This window comes from Catharus ustulatus, chromosome 18 (assembly GCF_009819885.2).
Source record: "Catharus ustulatus isolate bCatUst1 chromosome 18, bCatUst1.pri.v2, whole genome shotgun sequence".
Classification (NCBI taxonomy): Eukaryota; Metazoa; Chordata; class Aves; order Passeriformes; family Turdidae; genus Catharus; species Catharus ustulatus.
Window position 1 is genome coordinate 5,505,142 of NC_046238.1, and position 21,670 is coordinate 5,526,811.

At 47.0% G+C, this 21,670-nt stretch overlaps 1 protein-coding gene across 3 annotated transcripts in view; it reads left to right on the forward strand.

Annotated features, from left to right (window-relative positions):
- ULK1 (unc-51 like autophagy activating kinase 1) overlaps positions 1-21,670 on the forward strand; it is a 74,820-nt gene that overhangs the window by 45,594 nt on the left and 7,556 nt on the right. The window contains exons 13-24 of one of the 3 annotated variants that reach the window (XM_033075791.2): positions 1,329-1,417; positions 3,452-3,617; positions 4,857-4,917; positions 5,206-5,295; positions 9,224-9,349; positions 12,748-12,899; positions 13,701-13,784; positions 14,363-14,625; positions 15,217-15,401; positions 16,203-16,318; positions 16,844-16,987; positions 19,515-19,702. In XM_033075791.2, coding sequence (XP_032931682.1) covers positions 1,329-1,417; positions 3,452-3,617; positions 4,857-4,917; positions 5,206-5,295; positions 9,224-9,349; positions 12,748-12,899; positions 13,701-13,784; positions 14,363-14,625; positions 15,217-15,401; positions 16,203-16,318; positions 16,844-16,987; positions 19,515-19,702 — 1,664 coding nt within the window. The remainder of the gene's footprint in view (positions 1-1,328; positions 1,418-3,451; positions 3,618-4,856; positions 4,918-5,205; positions 5,296-9,223; positions 9,350-12,747; positions 12,900-13,700; positions 13,785-14,362; positions 14,626-15,216; positions 15,402-16,202; positions 16,319-16,843; positions 16,988-19,514; positions 19,703-21,670) is intronic. The other 2 variants (XM_033075792.2, XM_033075793.2) reach the window with 2 other exon arrangements.

Sequence of the window (21,670 nt, forward strand, 5' to 3'; positions counted from 1 at the left end):
GTATGTAATGGGATTAATGACAGAGGTAGTTTTACTTCAGACAGAAGCATTCTTCTTCTTGGTGTTATTAATCTCCCTTGTATTAGGTATGGACTCATTAGCACAGGTACTGTAAAAGTAGGAATTTGATAGAAAGTGCTAATTCTCTGCCAGCATAATGGAAAAGCAGCAAAGTGCTCCTCTCCTCAATTAAATATTGTCTCTGATCTCTATCTTAAGTCATTCCAATACCAAAGTGGTGCCAGTGTAAAATCTGACTTCAGGCTGCCTTGAAGTGGGGATTTTGGGCTCTTCTGTGCTGTTCAGTCTTGTGCAGGTGGACTGGGGAATTTGAACCACTAAGTACTTCAAAGTCCTTTGAAGAGCCATTGTTACCTCTGACTGTCTCCCTGCTTGGCTGAGCTGAGCTCTTCTGTTATTTACTGAACCTCACTTACATAAGTCATTGGAGTTAAATATTCTTTTCTCCTGTGATGCCTTAATCATCTTTTCTGCCTGAAGGTCGGTGCTAACCAGGCCTTTCAGTGTGAGCTTTAGGCCTTGTGAGGGTTACAGAGGCCAGTGCAGCAATGAAGTGAATAAAATTGGCAGTTCCTATACTGAACAATAAAACATAAAAGGAAGGGACACAGGGATGGCCTGTGCTGTGGGAACAGTTTCTGTACATAGATACTAAATGACCTAAACATGTTTAACTTGCAGAAGTGACCACATTAAGCTATAGGGAGCAATGCACTATTTCCTTGAGGAAAAACCCCTTTGAGGGTTCTTTGGTTGGGTTTTGGGTTTTTGCCAGGAACATGTGGCCTGGGATGCCCGAGTGGCTGTTTGGACAGCAAACACATAGGCTTTGAGTAGGCATGTGTTTAACTTGGCACACACCTCCCAATGTTTGATGTATGTGTGCCAAGCCATGAGGTCTCATGAAGAAGAATCTGTCAGGGTATGGTCTAGCTCCTGGCTTCTGCCCCAGACATGAGCAACTCAGTTCCCTTTTCTGTTTCTCTTTCCCTGCATTTGCAAAGATGCTTTGGAGGTTCTTTAGGGCAAAACCCACCTTGCAGCCTGGGTAGGTCAGTTGAGTGGGCTTACCTTGGTCAGGAGTTCTCAGAGCTGTGAAAGTGCACGTGAAGGAGTTGATGGCTGTGAATCACATAACTGAACACAATGCTAATTTTCTTTTGTTCTCCTTTAATTGACCACATATGATACATGAGATACACGATGGTGCATGAGATAAACCTGATGGGAAAAGATGAAGAGACTTTTTATTATTGCTTGATCTTGGTTTAACCACTGCTTTTGGTTTTGTCTTTTGTTGGTTTTAGCTGCTTCCGTGCCAATGCCTTCTTATCCCAGTTCTGGCTCTGGTAGTTCCTCTAGCAGCTCATCCACTTCCCACCTGGCATCACCTCCTGTAAGTACAGCTCAGAGGATGCACTGTTTGTGTTAATGGTTTTCCTGCTTGTGTGTTTGAGATGAGGTCTCTGCTTTTGCACTCTCCTGGTGCAAAGCCTTGAGCACTGTAGTTCTGGCTGGGCTTGGTGCAGCGTTCAGAGTTTGGATCCTGAAGGTTGGTTTACTCTCCCCAAGACATTTTTCAGTGTGCCCTTGCCTGTTGGATGAAAAGCCTTTATGAAAGAAGTCGATACAAAGACACTAGCTTGTCTTGGCAGAGATGGAGAGCTTGGAACCCAAACTGGTTGCTAACTCATGGTGTAGCTCTGCTTCCTTGGCTCCACATTCTGTGTGTACAATGCAAAGTCTCTGCAGCCTGACAGTGTATCCACCTCCTTCTGACCAGCATGTCCAAGCACCACAGAGGGACATTCAGCAAAGCTGTTTGCTCAGACCAGACCTGCCACAGTCCAGTGGTCTCGTGAAAGATGATCTGGGCTGATGGGTTTTCTCTCTGGTTACCCCAAACAGTGAAAACTTTTCTGGAGGGCAGAATATTTAAGTGACCAGTGAAGTGACATTCCTCCAGCTTGCTGAACTGAAAGGTTGTTTTTGAAGGCTCTTGGTGAAAGCTTCCTTTGACTTTGAACTCAGGAATGCTGGTGGTGTGATTGGTAAGGGAAGGGAGAAGGATGGGACCTTTTCCTCCCTGCCATGACTGCTCTTTTGCTCTGCTCTCTGAGTTTCCCTGGGCCAAAGTATCACAATTTGGTGTGGGAAAGGCTGAGGGGCACCAGCAGAAGTTGATGCAGGTGCTCATGGTGTGAGCTGGACAGAGAAGACAGGTCTGCTCCCCTCTGAATGTTTCATAGCTGTGTCCCTGAGAGCTTCCTCCCTGCAGCCTGAAGTAGAGGGTGGTTGGCTGGGGCCCTCCTGGCCACAGGACTCCAGGAATGAGCAGATGGTGTGAAAAGCAGACTCACTGTCCTGAGATTTCCTGGTCTGGGAAGCTTAAGGATGGTACAGAATCACTACCAGATTGGGAGAGGGTCCCATGTTAGAGGTTTGCTGCACCTCTCCTGCTCTGCCCTTGGAGGTTTTGCTGGTGGAGGTGTCCTGGCTCAGTCTGGGAAAATGCCATGTCTGCAGGGCAGAGTTCACAGATTGGGTGGAAAAGAGGCAACTTTGACACTTGGAAAATTCCTTCTGCCTGTATGTGCTGTGTGTGCAGAGAGGGAATCCCCACTGGAGCAGCAGGAGAGTCTCTGGAGGGTCAGCAAGGTCTTACTGAGGCCCAAGTGAAAGCTGCTTTCTCAGCCTGGAAGTGCATTAGGATAAAGATTGTGATCTGCTCCGTGGGCAGTTCAGCTGCCTTAAAGCTTTCTTAAACCATCCAGCCTCCTCCATCTGTCTGCAGTGTGAGGGGATTGTGGGGCTATTCATCATTTAGCTGAAGGAGGCAGGAAAATGGGACTTTTTAGGGACTGTCCTGCCTCTGACAGCTGTGAGCTGTTTATCTGCTGAAAGTTTAATCTCTTTTGGGCCTTTCTTTAGCTCCTTAGCAGCAGTGCAGCAAAGCAGGGTGGTCTTGGAAGTTCAGGAACACTTATCTCCATGTTACCAAGTGCTGCAAAAGCACAAATAGAGACCAGATGGTTCTGTGTTTAAGAACAAAACAGAAAAAACATAACCCTAAAAAGCAACCAAAAGTACCTCTGAAAACTCCTCTCATGTTCCCAGCCATACTAAGGTGAGTTGGTAGAAAATGTATGATGGTTGATCCATAAAACCTCAGCAGAGGGATACAATACCTCAAGCAAATTTTTCTTATCTGTGGAGCATCAGACACACTGGAAGTATGTTTTGTGTTCTTCTGACAGGGACATAAAAGGCTGTTCCTTTTGAGCACACTGAACAGCTGCTTCTGGCAAACCATCAGCCCTGGTATATCAGCAAAATGTTGTTTGTAGCCTTGTACAGCTCAGTTTAGAGGATGGAGCAGAATGATGAAGTAGCTGTGCTGAAGCCTGTGTTTGTTTTCTCCTTGAATTAGCAGTCCCTTGGAGAGATGCAGCAGCAGCTGCAGGAGAAGGCACTGGCATCTCCTACCCAGGATTCTCCTGGGTTTCTGCATGGATCCAAGGACTCTGCAGGAAGCAGCAGCAAGAATTCCTCCTGTGACACTGATGACTTTGTCATGGTCCCAGCACAGTTCTCAAGTAAGGTGGTTTCTGAAAATGCAGATGTTCTGAGCAGAGGAGGGTGTGGATGTTAGGAATAGATACTGAAAAGTTGAAAGAGTGATTAAACTTGTCTGTTTTGACTGAATAGTAGGAATGGTTTTGTTTTCAAGCTGGCAGTGACATCTGGCTCACTGGCTAGTTTCATAGAATATTTTGTAATTACCTTTAAAGACAGGATTTGAGAGTAAAGATTATTTGATGACCTCAATAAGAGATTGAACCTGAAAATGCAACTGGAAAAGAAGGTAAATAGGCTCACAGGGAAAAGTCTCTCTCTCTCACAGAAGCTTTTACCTTGTTATCCTGTCTTCAGTTTCACTCAGCATCACAGTCCAAGACAGGATTTCAGCCAGCAAGCTGCACTTTACACTTGAAAAAAATCCCCGGGAAAAACTAAAATATGTTGTTTTTTCTTCAAATACTCTAAATTTCGTTTTAGGACCTTTTTGTGTTTATTCTTTGATAGGATTTGCTTGAAAATACAGATATGCATAGAACCAGGGCCTCAGTTCAGCCACATGTCTAAGTATTTCCATGTACAAGTCCTTACTTAACCAGCAGAAGGACACTGTTCAACCTTGCCCACGTGTGTGATGCTTTGCTGAGTTGGAACATGGTGATAAATGCTGTGATTCCTCCTTTCACAGTTGCACCACTTGTATTAAAGCAGAAATTTGGAAGGGTAGAGTAATCTCTGGAAGATCTCTGCAATCCTTATGATAAGGAGGAGCTTGTGTTTTCCCTGGAATCAGTGGTGGGACCAGTACACACTTGCCTGGTGCTGGTCATGTTCCCAGTGTTCAGATGTTTGTTGTATATCCAGCTCATTTGGCTGCTCTGGATTTTTGCCACTGAGGACAGGATGTTCCAAAGCACTAGGAGTATCTTGTACCACTTTTACACAGCAGCCAGTGACTTGCACCAAGTGGACATGGACCTGTTGCCTCAAATGATTGTCAAGTTTTGGCCCCCTCCCAAGAGGATTTGCTTTCAGCCTAGATTTTCCAAAACTTCAGGGTGTAAGCATCAGCAGCATCTGCCACAAACTTCAGCTTCAGCCCACACGTGGTTTGCAAAACACTGATTTCAGGAACAACTCAGCAGGGCTTGGAGGAGCAGGAAATTCTACACAAAATCTCAATTGCTATGAATGTATGAATGTTTTTAAGAAAATTGTCTTGAGTTAATCTGTTTCTGCACTTCCTTGTCCCTCAGGTGATTTAACTGCTGAGGCTGCAGGAGGGAAGCCAATCCAGGACAGCCTGATGTACAGTGGGTAAGACCACCAAGGCACCTGAAGTTGTCCAGCCTGATGAATGTTTGGGACTATGGGGTTCTGGTGGATGGGAGGGAACATATCCCTGAATTAGCCTTTTTTGTCAGGGATATCTATCACCTGCCTGTACTGACCATTTTCAGTTCCATGTGGTGGGAGCAGGGTGACAGTCCCCAGAGCTCCCACTGATGAGGTGCTGGCAGACACAGCTCTGTTGCTGTGCTTTGTAGGAGGGAAACAGGGTTGGTTCCCAGGCTCTGACAGCTGAGTTCTTTCTGTTTTCCTCAGGAGCTCCCTGGTGACTTCAGCAGGCTTGGAAAGCCAGGGAAGGACACCATCTCCATCACCCCCATACAGCAGTTCTCCTAGCCCATCTGGGTAAGAAAAACTGTTTGGTGGTGTCTGTGCAACACTGGATAACTGAACTTCCATTGACTTCCAGGGGGGATTTTACTGCTGTTGGTGTGCTGGGCAAGATCTGCATCTCTCCTCTTAATTACTGGGTATCAAGAAACACCCAGGAGGAACTCCCCAGCCTTGGGCAGTGATCAGTCCCAATTGCTGAGCCTGTTTCTCCCTCTTCTGGCTCTCAAGAGGGGCTAGGGGAGAGCACAGGAAAATTAACTCTGTTCTCTGAGGGGGCAGGGATTGTTCTCAAGCAGAAGGTAAATGTACTGTTCATCCCCCCCAGTGCCCAACCCTCAGAGGTGGGTAGAATTCCAGTTAAAGACCCTTGTTTCTAATTCATGCAGTGAATTACAGCACAACACTTCATCCAAGGCTGAAGTTATGATGGACTTGAGTTACTGGGCAAGTGTGGGGGAGTGTTGCTCATCTCCCCTTGCTGTTGAAAGACAGATAAGGCCTGCTTAGTTGTTTGTGGTTTGTTGAAAAGCTCCTTGTGCTGTCTCTGTAAAGTAATGCTGATACTGGACCTTGTTTACTAATGGGGGATGCAGGAGTAGGAGGAACATGTGCAAACAGGCGTGATCATGGGTTTCATTCCAACAAAACCAGTTGCTCTAAACTCAGTTTTGGCCTTTAGAAGTGTTGTAGCTGACAGCAGCCCACACATAACAGCACCAGCTGCCCAGTGGGCCCAGACACTTTTGTGTTCTGAAGGTGTTAATGGTCTGTGGAAGGTGATCCCCTTGACTCTGGGCCCTGAGGCTTTAGGGTATGTGCTTGGCTTGCAGGGAACTGCTGGTGTTGCTTCCCATCTTGTTCTTGCCTGCTGGGGAGGCAGGACAGCTTTCATCTTCTGTTCTGTCAATATGGCACCTGTTGGGAGAGTACAGTTTAAGGGGATTTCACACTGGGAGATGGATGACCCTAAAATCTTTTTTTAAGAAGAAAATATAGTCCCAGGCTGTGAGTTGAACACATTTGTCACATGAACAGAGCCCAGAAAATGACAAAACATAGCCTCAAAGCATACAAATTTAACAGAGAATAATATAGCTCAGAGCCTAGCTGACGTGATCAGATTAATTGGCAAGCATGTACCACAGTGTGGAGTTTAATTGCATGAGGCTTCTTATGCCATCGCCTGCTAAGCTTTTTAACAGCTTATTCCTTAACTGATTCCTTTGCATTCTGGAGATCAGTCTCTATTAAAGGATTTGGCCTTGCTTCTGGGCAGCAGTGAGGAGAAATTCATGGAAGTTGACCACAAATGCTGCCCAATTCTCACCAAACTGGCCTCATCATTTTCTAGTGGATCCCAGGGTGGCCGGTCAGTGCCAGAGGCTTTGATCTAAACGTGTTTTCACTCACTGTCTTTCCTACTCATTCCCAGCAGCTTCTGTGGAGCAGATGCCAAACCCTCTAGTGCTACTTTCCATTTTTCTAACTACCTTGAAGAAAAGCTCATTTCTGTTCTGTTTGGGATGGAGAGTGAGACATCAGTGATGAAAGATTGGAGCAGTCATTCTGAATCCAGAGGATAAAGCATGCTCTTTGATCTGTGCCCTGAGAGTGCTCAGGACTGGTGCCAGCCAGGTGCCTTCACTGGCTTCCAGTGCCCTCCCTGCAGATGCACTAGACCTGTTGGTTCAGCACTTGGCTCCACTGGTGCAGAGGACCCCTGGTTTTCCCTCTGCCAGCTCACTTGGAAGCAGCACTTCTCCCTTCCGTGTGTGGCTCCAGGCTAGCAAGCAATGCTGGCTGCAGTCCAAGTGGGACAGAAAGCAAGGGCTGTTTCAGAGTGGCCAGCAGTGGGTTTTCCACAGGATGTCATGGTGCACTCTAGGACAACTCTCCTTGCCCTTAATTAAGAGATTAAGAACTGGGCAGAATTAAAACATGCCAATAGTTGATCCTTTTTTAATTTTTTTTTTTAAACACTTCCTTGAAGATGCTTTAGTAAGTCTAATGAAAGGTAATTTCTTGGATGTACCCCACAGCACTAGATTTAATACTGTTTTCAAAGAGCTTTTAATTGCTGCCAAGTAGTTAAACTCCCTATCCCAGCTTTATCTCTTGGACTTTGCAGGTTTGTGGTTGATTACATTCTTTAGGGCTTGAGGCCAGTCAGCAGGTTTAGTGTATGTCACCTCATTTGGATAATTCCTTTGCAACCTGAACTGTGTGAAGGAAATAAGGACTTGATAAAACTCTTGGGGAGAGGGAGGATCCTTTTACCCAAGAACTTCTTTTCTAGTAAAGAATTTTGACCAGATAGAAAAGAGAGTGTTTGAAATATATGTTCAAAGTGAGTACAAGGTTTCACGTGAACCTTCAGATTTCTTGCTAAAGCTTTGTTTTGTTTATGTCTGTCACAACACCATGTTTTATACTCATGGAAGGCAGATACATCAAAGCCTCACCTTTTTGCTGAGCCACTGGCAACCTTGAATGCCTTTGTCTTGTTGTGTGTCAGTGAAGAATGCTGCCTTTTGGAGACAAATAGGAAATTAAGAGTCTTTTCTTGGTGGAAGAAATAATAGCACACAAGGAAGAATATATGGAACTTTTGAAAGTTGAGAGAGGAATGAAAAGGTTGGAATCATTTGATCTTTCAGCCTTAATGGAAGATCTCTTCCTGTTATTTGGGTGTACTGTGATGGAGCAGTGTCTACACGTGCACTATGTGGAGATCTGCAGACTCTTTCCTGCAGATCAGCTTTGCTCATTTCTGTCACCATAAACCACAGAATGCTGTGACCTTTCTCAAAACAGAAACTCTGGTAATGGAATGCTTTGAACTACCAAATAAGTCACAAACTTTTTTTTTCTTCCCCTGAGTACACATGTGTGTTCTTGCTGAATTAACTGTATCCTTTCATGTCATGTAAAATATTTCCATTCCAAGTGCTGGACTCCAAGGAGTGATGCTTCCAGCTTGTCAGGGGCAGACCCAGGTGCTGTCCTCAACTGACAAGGAGGGAGACTGCAGAAGCCTTCGTTACCAATAAGATCTTCCTGTCATTGTTCAACATCCCTGCAATTGGTGTTGGCAGTTGTAAATAGTATTGCCATGGCAATTAATCCTAGAATTCTGGGGCCTTTGGGAAAAGACTTTAGGCAACTACTTAGTTAAATGTGGTATTTGCATGAGTTTTGTACAGGTGGTTCATGTGTAGCCTGGTGGACAGGCCAAGAGTAACCTGGGGGAACAGGTATCAGACATGAGCCAGTTAACCTGCTTGGATGGAAGGAGCCTGAAATTTGCAGAATGGACTTGTCCCATTTCGTGTGCATGGCATTCTGTCTTGTCCTTGATGGGTGTATAGATAGCAGCTCCTGTCCCTCTGTTTTTCCCGAGTTGCCTTCTCCACCCTGTGGGTAACTTGCCAGCACTCTGATCTACAGCACCACATTCCCTTCGTGGTGTGAGAGTTCCACGGGGATGCCGTGGCTGCAGCAGTGCCTCTGCATGAGTCAGTCACAGGCAGCTCCTGTCAGCAGAGTCTGTGCTGGTGTCCTTTGTGAACCACGGCTCTTTAGCCCCTGCTCAGTGCTGCCTGCTTGGCTGTGGATCTGAGCTGCTGGAAACTAGGCCAGCCATGGCCTGAAATAGCAGGGCTCTGCTTTTCCTGGAGGGAGTGGTGCACTTGGGTGTAGGTTTTAGCATCAGGCTGTGGGTGGGAATGGTGCTGCAGGAAAGATGCCTGTTTTCAGGAGCTGTGTGGTGCCACTTCCCTTTGATATGAGTGTGCACCACCTCCTGGTGCAAACCCACAGCCCCAGAGCAGCCCAGGGGACACTCCCTGCCTGCAGTTGCTTCATGAAGATAAAATCTCCAATTACCTGGTTGAAGGCCCAGCCCTTACAGGAGGTTGTCTCTGTGTGTCTCCGTTCACAGCCGGCCAGGGCAGTTTTCCAGCAGCAAGTACGGCCACTCCGTGCCCATCCCAGTCCCCACACAAATCCACAACTACCGGCGGATCGAGCAGAACCTGCAGTCTCCCAATCCATACTCCTCCCCCCGGTAAGTGCTGGGGCTGGGACCAAGGGGGCTGTACACAAACTGCTTTTCACTTTACTTTCTGTACCTCTAGAAATTCCCCTGTGTGTTGGGCTCTCCCCCTTACCCCCTTGGTGTGTTTGGGGGTGTTTTTGTGGTGATGCTGAGATTTATTTATTAGTACTGTAAATTTTGCCTGTGTGCTTGTATGTGAGAAAGCTCCTGTCAGCTCAGAGTGAAGGCTGAGCCACTTTGAGTCTGACAGCTTTTCCCATGCCAGCTATGGATTGGGTGTCCAAGTGTCCAGGCAGAGAGAACCATCCATCTGGCAGATGCCTTTATAAAAGGAAAAATTGAGATAAACAGCTAGAATGGATGGGGCTACAGAACCTGCCTGACTTTACCTTAATTGGTTCCTGTAACCAGTCATGCCATAGATGATGTGTTGTGCACGAGTTGCATATTAATGTGGTTATGCAGCCAGGACTGAGTAAATCATGAGCAATTTATGCCTGTGAGGCAGAGCGTGTTTTCTGAAGGCTGTCAGGAAGACCCTGACATCAAGTCTGCAGCAGACAGAGGTAATGCCTGGTGCATCCAAGACATGTAGGGCTTCTCTCTCTTCTCACATATGGTTGTTGGCTGGCAGCAGCAGCCCAGGTCATGGACTGATGGGAAGGAGACCAGTAGAGGATCTTAAGGAGCTTGTGCAACAGGGACACTCAAATAGAAGTGTCTAGGGGGTGTCATGTCTTTTTTAGGATAAGTTGTGTTGGTGTCTGGATTAGTTAAAGTTTAGATTTCAAAAGTAGGGTAATACCTATGTCAGCCTAAGTTTGGGCTTCAGCCAGCCTAATTCAGGATAAGGCTTATTTGAAGTGGACCCAGAATTAGAGACACAGTATGGTGGTATTGATCAGGGATTAGCAGAAGGCTTGGTCTGTGCCACTGTAACTTTAATACTGCTTTATGTTAACTTTTTTGAATGTGTGGCAGGTTTTGTGGTAAACTGTCTTGTTTCCTAAGTGCCTTGTGTTTTTGACAGCAAAACTTGTGGACACTGTTGGTTTTGGACTTCACAAGAGTCCTGGTTATCCCTGTGAGGTACAAAGGGAGAGTTCTGGAGAAGGTGCTGTGCCAACCCCAGACCTGGTGATGGGCTGCTGTGTTGAGGCTCACAGCCCACAGCTACAGTCAGGGAGCAAACTGCCATGTTTTGCTCCTTTTAGTCACCTCTGTGTCATGCTGAGATTGGCATGTCCCTGCACAGGAACTCGAGGAATGGGCCCAATCAGGGTGACTCACAGGCTGCTTTTAGCATCTTCTCAGCATCTCTGGCGTCATGTTTTTCTGCCCCAGGAAGCCATACTTATCTCTGGCCATCACTTCCTCTAATCAGCAGGTTCAGTAGACACCCTTCAGGAATGGCAGGAGAAAACTCCAGCAGGCGTTTAGGGTGTGATTCCACTTTTCCATCAGGTGTATCAAACAGGCCATGGCTGCTGAGTGCAGAGTCATGTTTGCCGAGTCATTTGATTGCAAACCTTGCTGTACACTCTGGTGTCTGAGAATGTCCCCTGTCACCTGACTGGCTGCTGTGTGCCTCTGTGTGTGGTTGTGGACAGATGTGTGGCTTGGTGAGGTGCTGATTAGGTGTGTGTGCCTCTGGCCACATCACCTGTCCTGCTTGTCTGCTGGCTTACCCTGGTCTCCTGGGGTGGCATTTGACATTCCACATCTTCCAGCAGCAGCAGTCACCTAGTGGTTTTCTTCTGCAAGTTCCTGATAGATAAAATTCAACCTTCTCCATGGCTCATGGTCTGAAGAATTAAAAAAATGGCAGGGCAGTACTTTCTGCCACTGAATATCTGGGTATCTTCTCACCTTTCTTGTTGGAAATTCATTTTGCTTCAGGGCCAGGCACTTGATGAGCATTAGCCTCTGAATCTGGAGCAACCTGAAGAGAAGTGATTTTTAAGTTAAAATTTTCAAGTATTTCCTTTTTTCCAAGCATGTGATTGTAGCATGGATTTACTTGGCTGCAGAATGTGGTAACACATTGAGTAGGGGCAGGGAGGTTGGCAGATCAACTACTCAGCTATCTCAACTACTGAAATAAATTTATTTTTAAAAAATGTATTTATTTTCTGAAATGTGGCATAAAGTGAAATATACACCTTGAAGTTTTGTTGAGTTACTGACAGTTCATCAGGACATTTCTGCCATTCCTGGCACTGCTGAAACCCACATCCTTTTTTCCTTCTGTTGAGATACATGAGGACATTTAAATGCAGCATCCCCAGCAGAGGAGGCAGGATGTCTTAGTGACAGCATCTGTCAGTGGCTCAAGCATGGAGGGTTTTTTTTCAGCAGTCATTGATTTCTGTCCAGAAAACCACCTACTGGTTGAGACTAATGTTCTTGTAACAAGAGAAAAGTAGTTTCCAAATTGAGAATGGAATGAAGGACTTGATGAAAGGACTGTGTTCCCATATAGAGGAGTGTGATGGGGATCTTGGTGAAGGAGCCTGCAGAGGCAGAATGGCATTGCAATTTAGGTTGTGTGTTTTTAATGATGGCAAAAAGATTAACATATTGAGAAATAATTAATTAATATGCAATAATCCCATCTCTCTCCAGACTGATGGTGTGGATGTACTCACTTTCCCACTAGTTTCTTCTGTTTCATTTTAGCACTGGCTAATACTCAAGGTTCCTGCATGTGTGGGCTTTACAAATTAATTTTAACTCCTTAAGTTGAGCCTTCACAAGGAGTTGAAGGCGTTTAGACAGGCAATTTATCCAGGCCAAAAACCCAAATTCCTCTGGTTTAGTTGTGAAGTGTTTCAGATGTGACAGCCACACACTGTTGTGTTTTGCTGTTTTGCTCTGTAGCTCCTGATTTGAGTCCAAGCTCTGTTGCAGAGCAGTGCATTGGCACACTTTGCTCAGCATTGAGCACAGAGCTTTCTGCCTAAAGGCTGCTCTGACTGAAGGGCAAGTGGCTCAGCACAGGAGCACGTTGAATAAAGATTAAATAATAAATGAGAATAAATTCCAGAGACACTGCCTGCAATAAACATCTTGGACATGGCAAGATAGGACACTCTGTCCTGTTCAGGATTGATGTAGATACCTGCAAGCTCCTGAAGTGTCTCTGAAGAATGACTGTCCTGCTTACAGCTAAGATAACAACCTTGACTGTTCTTTTTATTTATTGAATTGAAAGTTTTGAGAACAAGGATTGTCATCTTAATCTGTTTTGGTGTAGTCCTAGAACAGTGGGATTTTGATCCAGGATAAGCAGTCATGAAGCTGTGCTTTTGTGGGAATGACTGTGTGTGTGTTGGGTGATGCTGTTCTCCTTCCTCCTCTGTGCTGGTCTCTGGAGTAACCTGTGTGCTGCTCTTGTTTCCTGTAAGGTCTGGTACGGTCCGGAGGTCCAGCAGTGCAAGTCCTCTCGGTTTTCCCAAAACTGGTGCTTCCCCTCCTTATCCTGGAGAGCATGGATCCATGCCCAGCACTAAAAAGCTCTCCTTTGGTGGTGCCAAGCCGTTTATGCCATCACCACAAGGTAAGATGTCAGCTGGCACATTGCTGTCCTAATAAAATCGTTTGCCTCTTTCCTGTAAAGAGAGAGGTTTTGACCAGCTGTAGCTGCCAGGTAGTAGAGAGTTCAGATTGTTGTGTTCCCCTGTGGTTCTTCTCCACAGATTATTTGACAAGTGTTTTGACCTCAGTAAAATGGAGAGAAAAATACCTGTTAGCCCCAGGAGAGGCAAGCTTTGCTTTGGTGCCTGCATCAAACATTTTGCTGCCCTCAGAAGAGGGTGTCTGTAAGTGCAAAGTTTTTACTAGCTCGGGTTGGGGTGAGAACAAATGCAAGCTAATTATCATCAAAGCAAAATTCTGACCAGCTTTGAAAGGGCTTGAACTTCCAGACTGAAAAGTTTTGGCTGAATATCTGGTAGCGTGATCTAGATGCTAACAAGCAATTCAAACAGGAGAAACCTCAATATGCAATGATGCAATTTGCTGTTTTCTGTAAAAGAACAGGCTGGCATAATGAGCTGTTCTATACCCCTGGTGTCTCTGATCCTGTATTGATTAGCCTCTGCTGATGGGGAAATACAGAATATTCATATTCTATATCTCTGAACTAATATCACTGCAAAGTCAGACTAAAACTTGCTACACTAATACCAGGCAGAGGTTTTTTACCTCCTTGTACTGGAGTTGAGGATCTTCTCACCACACAGCTAGGGCTGAGAGGAGATAACTGGCATCTTTATATAAACAGGTGGTACATAGTGCTGTTCTTGCCTATGAAAACTTAATACTGAATTAACTTTAATTTTATTTCATTCCCTCACAGTTGGAACAATCCCAGAGCAGCCCAGCCAGACTGTTATCCCATCTTCTCTCGGGGCAGAAGTGAGAAGCCGTGTTCCTGCTGCTGGTGCGTTGGTCCTTGCTTTCCTTTGTTATTCCTATGGATAAAGCCAGAACTGTAGTCTCAGGGCATTCTAGGTTGGGTTGGTTGCTTCAGCAGCTTCTCTGGATGTTTGGCCAGCCAGGATCTCTATGTGCTGATGGGAGTTGGGGTGGATCCATTCACATCCCATCAGCCAGTATCTTCCAGTGCTGACAGACCCTGTGTAGCAAAAACTCAAATTTGAGACTTGGAAGCCAATGGATTGAGTGAAGGAAAAGCAACTCAAAACCTCCAGCACCCCCTCTGCCAAGAGACCTGCTTGATGTGTAGTTTCCTGCTGAGTTCTGACAGCTGGGGCCTGTGTCTCTGAATGGGCAGCAATGAAAGAAAGAAGCTGCACTTTTATTTCCCTGTTATTCATAACTCATCCTCCCACAGACTCAAAACATGATGGGGCCTGGCAGTGCTGTGGCTCTGCTCAGTACCATGCTTAGCCATAGAAGGTTTTGGTCTGCAGCTGTTTGAGCTGCAGATCCTGGGATCAGGCTGTCTCTCTGTGTTAGAACCAGCAGTGATGTCATTTGTCACTCTGTGCCCTCCAGGTTCCTTGGCACCTGAGCAGTCTCCTCGAGGGATGGGCTCCCGGCTCCACAGTGCTCCCAACCTGTCAGATTTGCATTCCTGCAGGCAGAAGATAACCAAGCAGCACTCTGATCCTCTTGTGGCTCACTTTGGTCATACCCCAGTCAGCCAGCCTCTGCAGATCCATGGCTTGCAGCACTGCCGGCAGCTCCGATCCTCACCAAAGCTCTCTGAGTTCATGCAGAGGAGCCCTTTGCCAACGATAATGGGCTCCCCTACAAAGGTATGCCCAGGAGCCTGCTTCTGGGCCTCTCACAGCTGGATCTTCTGGGTGATTTGGGGATGAGCTGCTGTAGGAGCACATAACTCTGACCTGGATTTATCAGCACTCACTCCTACCCTGCGAGGGCTGTGCAGTGATCTGTGTGGAATGGGGTGGTGTCCTACTCACCGTGGGCAGCTCTGCCCTGGCAGCAGCACTCAGCAGCTGAGCAGAGCCCAGGCTTGGGGGCAGGCAGGGGAAGGAGCTGCCCCAATGGCTGGAGTGCCTGGCAGTGGGGATGTGGTGACCTGGCTGTGATGCAGGCGTGTGTCCAGCAGGAATCCCCAGCAGAGCCAGCAGCAGTGACAGCCCTGTGCCTCATGGGGAGCAGGCACTGTGACAGCATCTCCTCTGCTTACAAAATTCTCAGCAGTTTGTTGTCCTTTCGTTTTAGCCTTTCTGGGATTAGGGGCGAATAACTGTTCAGGGTGGGATTTTTCCCTTATTTCAGGCAGGTTGCTAAACAGTTTAATTTTGATAAACAAATGGGGACCAAGAGGAACCTTCCTCCTTCATTTTAAATACAGATCTCTGTTCTTTCTTTTCTCTTAGGCTGTGTCCCCATTTGAGTTTCCCAAAACCCCAAGTTCCCAGAATCTCCTCACCCTGTTGGCCCATCAGGGGGTCATGATGACTCCGACACGGAACAAGACCTTGCCAGATCTGAAGGAGATGGGTCATTTCCACTGCCAGCAAACTGGGCTGGGACTGAGGCCTGTGGAAGAGATCAAGGGCAGGTGAGCTGCAGTCTGCTTCATACAGTGGTGCTTCACTCCTCAGTACAGGGCAGATGGGGCAAATTTCAAACCCCAGCTGATGCTGAAGTTGTAGTGAGGCATTGTAAGCATTGTGTAGTTATCTGCTAGCACCTTTGGGTTGCAAACAGGTATGGTGCAGACTTTAAAAAGTCTTCTCTAAAGGAACAGGCTATGGCCTGTATCTTTTAAAATGGAAGATTGTCTGCAGCTTCACACCATGTTTAGTGTGCTGAGTTTCATCAAGTGGGGATGCAGGACTTTGTTACCAGACAAGCAATTGCTTGGCTTGCTCTCTGTGGGGCCTGTCATGGAAGAGGAGGTGTTCTGGGTGTTCCTCCTCCATCAAACAGTGGCACAGGTCTTCAGAAGAGAGATCTGTTGGAAAGCCACGTGCTGGCTGTCATGAGCACTGCAGGATAGAAAGTCACTCAGGTGCTGCTGTTAAGTTTTTCTTACATGCCTCTCTGCACACTGCAGCTTTCCCCAGTGTTCTGGAGGAGTCCTTTGATATTAATTTTAATTCCTTTCAACAAAAACAAATTGTGTTGTATTAATGTAGTGAGGACTTTCATTACTGCAGTTAGTCATGACAGTTTTGTGCTTTCCACACGTACCAGAAGGTGCTTGAGATGCTCTGTTGAAAGAGTGTTTGTTTCAGGCCCAGACTGTTTACTGTGTAATGTTAAGTGGCTGTGGACCAGGAATAGCACAAAGAAGTGAAGTTAGCTGACACCTTGCACCTGTTGACTTCCAGCATCATGTTGTATGTACTCTTTTTAGATCTCTGAGCACCGGCAGGCTCACTGACCTGCTTCTGAAGGCAGCCTTTGGGGCACAGATCTCAGAAGCTGGCAGCAGCGACAGCCTGAACAATGAGAAGCCAATGGAGATTGCAGGTAGGTGGGGAAGCCAGGCAGATCTGGCAGGATGTTCTGGGCTGGGGATTGCCTACACCCCTCCTGCAAATGGGAGGCTGCTTTGCTGGTGGCTCTTGGCGCAGGATGCGAGTGCCGCGTGTGAGAAGTGCAGTGCTGTTTGCTTTCCCTGCTCTGTGGGCTGTGTGTGCTGTGTAACTGCTGGATAGTGGTGTGATTTTTATAGGCAGGGCTTCCTCTTTTCGGCCCCTTCAGAGTGTGATAACCTGTGGCAGTGGTGGCTCGGTGCCAGGCGGCTCGAGCGTGCGTGGCTCTGCAGGGTGGGTGTCGTGGCCAGGCAGCGAGGAGGGAGAGCAGCTGCAGCAGGGGCTGGCACTGCCCAGGCTCTGTCCTGTGGCCCGTGGTGCTGGGGGTGCCTCAGTGGCCTGTGCTGTACCCAGTGTGTCCCAGGAGAGTCTGCAGGAGCACACCCGCCGAGGGCGAGGCACCCGTGCTCTGAGTAACCTGCGTGTAATGCCGGTCTGCACCTTTCACCTGTCTCCCCAGCTCCCTCAGGTGCTTACGGAGGGACCCTGCACTCTGGTGCCCGGGCTGGGGGCTCTGCCAGCCCATCCCCAGTGATTTTTACTGTCGGATCCCCTCCCAGTGGAACAACCCCCCCACAGACCACGAGGACCAGGATGTTTTCAGGTAAAGGGCCGATATCTACCTGCCTGTTCCAGTGGGAATGCCTGGGGGCAGAGAGATGTGATGCATTCCTTGCTGCAGGACACTGGTGATGGCAGAAGGCTGCTCAGAGCAATCTGTAGAGCTCAGCTGGTCTCAGCACCTTGGAGCTTCTAGAGCTGGCTCCTGCCAACCCCAGTTGTTTCTGCTAAGTGTTTGCACTGGCATTAGTGCCAGAGAGTGGTTTTCCAGTACTGTAAGAGACAGGCAAACTTTTACTTCATTGCTCTCTGCTTCAGGAATAGTGCTGCAGCTGTTCACAGAACCACTGTTGCTGAGAGGTCAACAAATGTAAAGGTTGTGTTGTGTTCTGATTGTTCTCCCCGTGGGTTTTGGATGAGCTCTAAAAGATGAGTGTGACTATCTGTGCCCAACAATTCCAGTGCACAGGGACTGTTGGGAAAGGGCCAGGAGGGCTCAGTGTGCAAAACTATTAGAGGTGTTACTCGTATTCTGAGCTGCTTAGGTAGGAGATGGGGAAATGCACTCCTGCTTGACAGATACTCCTTGTAAGACACCAGTGCTCTGGCCTTGTCAGCCAGCAGTTGAGGCTGTGGTAATTGGCCCTTTTGGGATAGAGTGTCTGGGAGTTGGAGTCTATGTTCAGTTTAAGAAAATATTTGGACACATTTTGATTTGCATATTTGGTTTGTTTGTTTGTTTTGTCTTGGCTGTTCCTCATCTGAATGTACTTGACTCTGTTGTTCTCAATTACTGCAGGAAAGTTTGGATGTGACCATGAATAAACTGCTTGACAGGGATGGGGGTACATGTGGGCTTGGTTCCTGTGTAGAACTTGCATTTCCATCCTAACTGAAACCATTCATGTCTTTGATTGCCTGGCAGATTGGAACCACAATTCCTTCTTTGTCACATTTATTTAGAGAGTGAGCTTTAAGACTCTTAAAAACTGTGTAAGGGGGCTGTAGCACAGTGGGGTTACTGTCCTGGCTACAGCCTCCAGCTGCTACTGCAGTGTGATAGATAGAGGATTCAAAATTCCTGTGTTGCTTTTCTGGGATAATAGCAATCTGAAAGCAGGCCCAAGCACCAGATTTTAGCAGGTTGATACTCAGGTGCTCAGGGGTCTGCCCAACAATCAGGATGTCAGATGGGAGACCTGGAATAGGAGGCTGTTGAAAGTGAGCCTGCAGCACACACACAGGGTTAGGTCAGGGTGACCAAAGCAGTGCTGCAGGGCAAGCTTTGTTTATTAGGCCTGTGCAGGAGCTCCTCATGTTATGCACAAAGTTAATGGTGGAAAGGGGAGCTTTGCAAGCTGAAACTTTTCCTCCCAAGTACTTGGACAAGCCATGAGTAAGGACAGTTCTAAAGGCAGAGCCTTTCTGTGAGTCATCCTAACAATTTCTGCAAACAGCCTCTTGGAATTACAGGGCACCCAGAATATGATGTTGTAGGTCCTCTCCTGTCTCTGAGAGGAACTGGAAATACTCTGCCTGTCTTTGATGATCCACTTGGCTTTGAAGAATTGCTGCCATTGTGGAGAGAGCTTTTGGGAAGAAAAGAGGCTGTGCCTCTCTGCAGATCAGTTGTGCATTATTATATTGCTGAACCTTTTGAAGGCAGGGTTGGGCAGTAAATTACACTTGTAGTTAAAGAAGTCCTCCAAAGGACCAGTGAGAGTGGAGAACAGCACCTGGGTAGAATTAGCAGAGTGTTGGAGCTGGTATTGGCATCTCCCATCAGACAGAATGTTTCCCTTTGTGGCAGTGTGCCAGGGGTGGGAAAGCCTCTGGAAGTGGTAAATGTATTGTGGTGAATACTCTTTGTATTCTTTGATTTGAGACAAAATCTCCTTTGTGCTCCTAGGTTGGATTCAGTGGTGAAGAAGGGGAAAAGCTGATGGTGAGGGAATTGTCTGATGGACACCATACAGGATGTCCAGAACCCTGGGGTTAGGGTCTTGACTCAGCTGGTCACTCATTCTCTGCCCAGCCTCTTATTTATAAAGAGGGGAAAGCAAAAGTGCAGGGCATTTAATGGAAAACTTTCCTGGCTTGCATACAGGATGTTCTAGAACCATCACTTATCAGAGTGCTCATTCAGTGACAGTAATAGCAAAAAGGCAGGGAGCCAGGGTTCAAACTGTGCTGCTCCATGGTGGGGAAGTTGCCTGTGACAGGGTATGATAGAGATCTGCCCAAGGTGTTTTGGCAGGACAAAGAAAGGGTTTAGCCAAAAAAAGGAAAAATCTTTTCTTCTGAATTGTCTCTGTAAATGGTCGTTGTTCTGGAAGGTGCTTTAAGTCTGCCTGAGCTTTGTAAGCTGGTCTGCCTGAGTCACTAAGGAGCTTATGTGGGGAGTGCTTGTTCTGCATCCAGAGTCTTTGCATCTTCCTCCAGAGTACCTCTTGCTGGCTCCTGTCAGATCCAGGATCCTGAATCCTTCCGAGTTCTCTTTCCTGCATGAGGAATTATCCGGCCTGCTATTAATACCTCCAGTTAATTCCTTTGTCTGCTTTTTTTCACAGTGGGGTCTTCCAGCTCTCTCAGTTCTGGAGGCTCCTTCAGTGGGAGGCACTTGGCAGTGGGAGCTGCAGGGGAGGCTCTGGAGGGCCCCTCGAGTCTCCGGTACACTTTTGCTGATCCCATCACTGCCAACCTGGAAGGTGCTGTCACATTTGAGGCACCAGAGCTGCCTGAAGAGACACTCATGGAGGTGAGTATATCCAGGGCAAAGGACAGGGGAATAAAAGTGAAACAAATCCAGACAACTCCATGCTTTGCTTCCAAAGGTGGAGCAAACAAGACATCAAGTTCCAAGAGAGCAAGGCCAGTGAAGTGCTCAGAAAACCCAGGGCATATTTAGCACCAAGCCCTTTAGTCCATCTAACAGCCCATGCCTGGGGTTAAAATTCCCCATTTCCAAAGTTGAAATTGCAGGTTGGAAGGTCAGTTATCCAATGCATTCTGTATTAATGGCCTCTGAAGCAAACCTGCCTGCTTTGGGTCTCTCCTTTTTTAAAAGGCTCAGCATTAGTACTGGCTGACCTGAGAACATGAGTAGCTCAGTGTGTCAGGTGCCTGCCTGGTGCACTCGGGGAGTCAGCAGTGATACGGTCTCTGCTAAAGGATCTGAAAACAAAGTAAACCTGACACTTCTGTTCCTGCTGGGGGGGACACCGTGTTCTGCACCAGAAGCTGAACCAGATTGTGGAGCTGAAAGGCTGCCAGGCTCCCCTTCTCTGCAGGCTGAAGCAGAGCAAATGCTGTTATAGCTGAGATATATTTGAAATGTAGGTCAGGCTGCCCATTTGCAGTGGAGGTGGGAGGCAGATTCAGTCACACTTTTAGCTCTGCTTGTGATACCTCCTTGGTCTGTCTGGGACTGGAGAAGGCTCTTTGTGTCTGATACTTGCTGGTGCTGCTGAAAACCCCAAGACAGCAAGAGAGATATGCACACATTGTTTTAAGGATGTGGGTTTGCTCTTCTGCTTCAGATTTTGTTGAGCTCATTTTTTCTGCCAACTCTGCATTGGATTGCATTTGTTGGCTTCATTACCTGTAAAGCCACAGGGCAAAGGCTTCCAGCAATGATGTGATCACAATAGCAGTCAATTTAACTGAGCATCCTACCTGTGTGAGGTGACAGAAGTTTGGGACCCTGCCAGCTGCCACCACTTCAGATGCTGGTCTGAAGAGAAGTGTCCTAAGGAGGTACCAGTTGATCTTGGAATAGCACTCAGCTTCCCTGGCTGTAATGAGTCATTTGGCTTCAGTCGTTGTTTCTGCTGAGCACTGTAATCCCTTTGCATGTCACAAAACCTTTACAGCAGATTTCAAGACCCTTTTGTGCTCTGTGGAGTTGGTCAGAATGCAAACCTGGCAGGTTTTCTGATTTCTGCTCATCTTTCAGGGCACTGAAGTCCTACTGTTTAGGTGCCCTTGTTTGTCTTGAGCAGCACTGTTGCATTTGGATGGGTGGTTCTTCTCTCTTTTGTGAAAGTTTCTTTAGGTGCAGACAAGACATACTGGAGGCTGGGATTTAGTTTCTTTTGCAGTGCTCTAAAAACACAATACAGAGATGGCTATGGAAGACTTGTGATGGCAAATGAGGTCATAAATGCCAACACAGTTAACAGAAGCTGACTGTAGGCAGAAGAAGGACTGCCTGTGGGTTAGAGATAAGAGGCTGAGACCTGAGAGATCTCAGCAGTTTCCTGCTCTGCCACAAACTTCTTGTATGACTTGGTAATTACTTAATCTCCAAATTCATCCTTTGCTTTTAAAGAAAATTGAGGAAGATGGAGATAACACTTCCTCACCATACGGGACTGTCCAGGTAGCAAGGCAGTGGGAGGGAGAGATTTGTGTTCCAGATAGTCAAAGCTGCCTGAGCAGCCAAGTACTGAGCCAGTGAAGGAAAGAAAGAAGCTCTCAGATCTTGAGCATGGGAGTTTTCTGGTAAAGTCATGTAGGAAACATCCTTACCCCCTTGGAGAGAACTGAGCCAATGAATCTTTGAAGACCAGGTTACCTTTTTCAACAGAGAGTACAAACAATGAAGTTGGCATCTGACCCAGGCAGCAATTCACTTTGCAGACCCACAGGCATTCAGTTTTTCCACAAATAGTAACTTCCCAGAACTGGTTGCAGTGACTTAACCAGTGCAGCTTCCCAGAAATGG